This window comes from Triticum aestivum, chromosome 3D (genome assembly GCF_018294505.1).
Source record: "Triticum aestivum cultivar Chinese Spring chromosome 3D, IWGSC CS RefSeq v2.1, whole genome shotgun sequence".
In the NCBI taxonomy this organism is placed as follows: Eukaryota; Viridiplantae; Streptophyta; class Magnoliopsida; order Poales; family Poaceae; genus Triticum; species Triticum aestivum.
In genome coordinates, this window is record NC_057802.1 from 556,421,820 (window position 1) to 556,425,360 (window position 3,541).

Consider the following 3,541-nt stretch of genomic DNA (forward strand, 5'->3'; position numbering starts at 1 on the left):
TCCCTCCGCTTTGGGCCCAAGCCTACGGGCGATGGGCCTCACTCCTCTCGCTCGTTATAAGTTAGCCTTTGTCTTTATAATTGAATTTGGATCACAACATAACAGATGTTTTGTCGTTGATTCTTCTTATAGAGTTCATTAGCAATGGCTCTTTCTCTTCCTATCGACCTGGTTGTGGCAGTTCGGCTTCAGTTTGGACTCCACCTCATCTTCTTTCGGCATCCTTAGTTGTTGCCTTGTTGGTGGCAGTGTGGTGGTGTTTCATCCCTAGCAACAGTGGGAGTGGGATCACATGTTCTCCAAAAAGCGAAATCAGGGACAAGGTTACTTATGATTTTATTTTCTTGATTCCTTCTGCCTTCTGTGAGCAATAATGTCAGGGAACATCCTATCGTCAAAAAAAAAAAAAAAAAAACAGTGATGCACAACTCTAACTCCATGATCACGCTCATAATACTACTGTAGTCTGTTTAGATCATTTTCTTAATGACAAGTACGTTGAAATCATTCTCTTTTCCTAATGGCTTTATTTTGAAGATCAGAGCAAGCAGTTGCAGTCTGCATGAATAATACTCAAACGGACAGGGTGTTGTTGGTAGGCAACGGAAAACGCACTATACAATGCCGACTGTCGAGTGTCGACATTGGTTAATTTCCCACGCTGTTTCACCAGCCAAGATCACAAGTTCCCTCAGCAAGATGTGGGAAGTTTGATGAGAAGATTTATAAGAGTCAATAAGAGCACACCAGCAATCATCACAAATCATTCATCATCACAGCAAGTTTCCACCCTTCAAGCTACAACGCAAATACGTCGACCATAAGACTAAAATATCTTCTTTCTTTGCAGGGACACAAGACTATAGAATTTACCAACACGTAAAAATAGAACAAATTGGCACAAAGTCGATTAACCCAACAGGACGGCCAAATAAACATGGATTGAAGTCGGATCTAGACAAACTTTGAAAGGCGATCTGAGCAGAAACAATATGCACTGGGCAAGAGATATCCTGACAACTTGGTCATCCTCGGTGAAACAAAGATGATCAAACCAGAATGGCATAAAACAATTTCAGCTCCAGCTGAATTGAAACTGATGTTCATATATCAAAAAGCCTTAACAGTAGACTGTGCTAAACTACTATTGTTACATTACTATATCACAGTTTCAGCAGATATGAAAATTGTGGTTCGAGCTGAATTGAAAATGTTGTCCATATATCAGAAGCCTTAACAATAGATCATGTTAAACCACTGTTACCTTACTATATCACAGTTTCAGCAGACATGAAAGTACAGCACAGAACTGAATCTAGAAATACAACGGCAGTCTTGGCCATTCCAGGCCCACCCAAACAACAAGATAAGTTCTAATTAAACTAGATCTAGAGATTAAGAACAAGAATATAACCTTACATGTACTGTCGAAAACACAGGTTGGTATACCAACAAATTATTTACAAACAGAGAAATAAAAGAGACCAGAATCGAGATACTCAAATATTCAAAATAGTTCCAACAAAACGGTAAAGTATCCATGATTAAGTACTAGGGTATTACAGCTGCATGGGCTGCCAATAACTCCATAAACACAAGCAGACTACTAAGTTGACTGAATAGCTAGCAGCATAAGTCAGGTACATGGCTTCACTCAAGCACCAATAGCTTATCACAACTTACCCAAATTACTGTTGCTCATATTCAAGATCTAACTTCGCTATCATCATCAGAAAGATGGACAATTGTGAGGCTCCAATACACGAGACAGTTAGTGCCCATCTGCCAATGACTCCGAGAACAAAGGAACATATGGAAGATAAGGGCACCTGGAAGTCCATCCAAGATCACATATGAAACGCAGCTCCTTAGAATCAATTTCGTATGAAAATAATTTCATCTGTAATCGGTACCCCGGTAATGTAGTTTCGACAGTTATGAATAGCACATCGTCTTCTGGGTGGGCTGAGATAACACCGTAGTATTCCTCGCTGCTTGAACCGAACAGTTGCAAGTAGCTGGCATTGTGCTTCAAGGTCCAATAATCTTCACTACTAGAATCTTCAAGGACCCAGATTGATACTTCAGCAGCACCATAATTTGCGACATACAATTGTCCACGTGATGCATAAATATAAGGACCACAGCGAGCATCATTTAAAGTAGGAACAGGAATGAAACGACAGTTTCCCTCCACGTCGATGGCTGCAACCAAATTATTATAGGAACATAAATACAACACCCCACTGAGAAATGTGCCACCTGAAAAGTTGCGTATATCAATTGGATCGTCCCATTCAATTTGATGTGTCCAGCCTCCAGCTTTGGACGAGTAGATCCCCACCTCTTCGATGTTATATTCATACTTCAAATTCCAATTCAAAGCCACAGCAGGTACCAACTCGAACACATAGAAATGGGAGGAGACGGCCGGATCAAATCCCAAGCGAGCATACGATTCCGAGGACCATTCATTGGCAGGGAAGGTTACCCATTTCTCAGTGGCAGGATTGCACACCAGGTAATCCGGTTCCTCAGGATAAGGCTTTGAACATCGACAGAGGAGGAGGCCGTTGCAGCAGTCCAACAAGTCAATCTTCTCCCATTTTGGCAGGAACGAGAGGGAGGCGTCAATGGGGCACCAGTTCCCTGAGACGCTTAGGTAACCATGAGAATCATATGGACGGCTGGCTATGTCGTAGGTTTTGTAGAAGAAGCCGGCGAGGGTCGACCGGGGAAGCTTCTCGCGGTGGTCGGGGTGGGCGATGAGGTCCCGCCAGCGCGTGGAGACGCACTTGCAGCAGCGGGTGGACTTGAACGGCACGCGCGAGATGATCTCGACCAGGAGGTCGTCTGGGAGCTTGGCCGTCGGATCGCTCATGAGGGCCGTCTCCATGGACCCCGTGGCCATCTCCGGGGAGGCAACGAGCGGCCAATCTGCAGATCGGGGAGGAGGAAAGGTTAGAGAGATACGTCCGGCTAGCAGTGAGGAGAGAGTGAAGGGAGAGAGGACCTACCAGTTGCGTGGCGCGCGAACAGCGAAGAGAGGAGCGGCGAGAGCGCCGCCGTTGGGTGCTCCCATCCGCGCCGGCGAGTGGGTGGCGGCGAGCCGGCGAGGGTTTGGTTTGGGTGCGGAGCAGCGAGATGGATGGATGGATGGATGCTGCGGAAGGGGAACGGAAGGACGGCCGCGTGCAGTTATCTGGGCTTTTTACTGGGCCGTGTGAGTCGCACTACTTTGCAGTAAAACACACGTACACCATTTTTTTCGTCTAAAAAAAAACACACGCACACCATTTTGCAGTCCCTCAAAAAAAAAAAAACATACGCAGCCTGAAAAAAACATACACCATTCTGAAGTCCTAATCTACTATATCTAAGAAGGAGCCCCCCACTACATGATTTCTCTTGACAGCGTGTGGAGACGCACTTGCAGCAGCGGGTGGACTTGAACGGCACGCGCGAGATGATCTCGACCAGGAGGTCGTCGGGGAGCTTGGCTGTCGGATCGGCCATGAGGTCCGCCTCCGTGGATCCCGTC

The 3,541-nt window shown here is 45.8% G+C and overlaps 1 protein-coding gene across 1 annotated transcript; it reads right to left on the minus strand.

Annotated features, from left to right (window-relative positions):
• Positions 1 to 1,477: 1,477 nt before the first annotated feature.
• On the minus strand, positions 1,478 to 3,192 carry LOC123080457 (putative F-box protein At1g46840). Its single transcript, XM_044503383.1, has 2 exons — positions 3,018 to 3,192; positions 1,478 to 2,937 (listed from the first exon to the last, which is right to left on the minus strand). Exon 2 carries the CDS (start codon positions 2,909 to 2,911, stop codon positions 1,772 to 1,774), a length of 1,140 nt encoding a protein of 379 aa, XP_044359318.1. The 5' UTR covers positions 2,912 to 2,937; positions 3,018 to 3,192; the 3' UTR covers positions 1,478 to 1,771.
• Positions 3,193 to 3,541: the final 349 nt, after the last annotated feature.

Bases quoted from the DNA above. Each gene is read 5' to 3' on its own strand.
- LOC123080457 (XM_044503383.1), bottom strand. From the start codon at position 2,911: ATGGCCACGGGGTCCATGGAGACGGCCCTCATGAGCGATCCGACGGCC.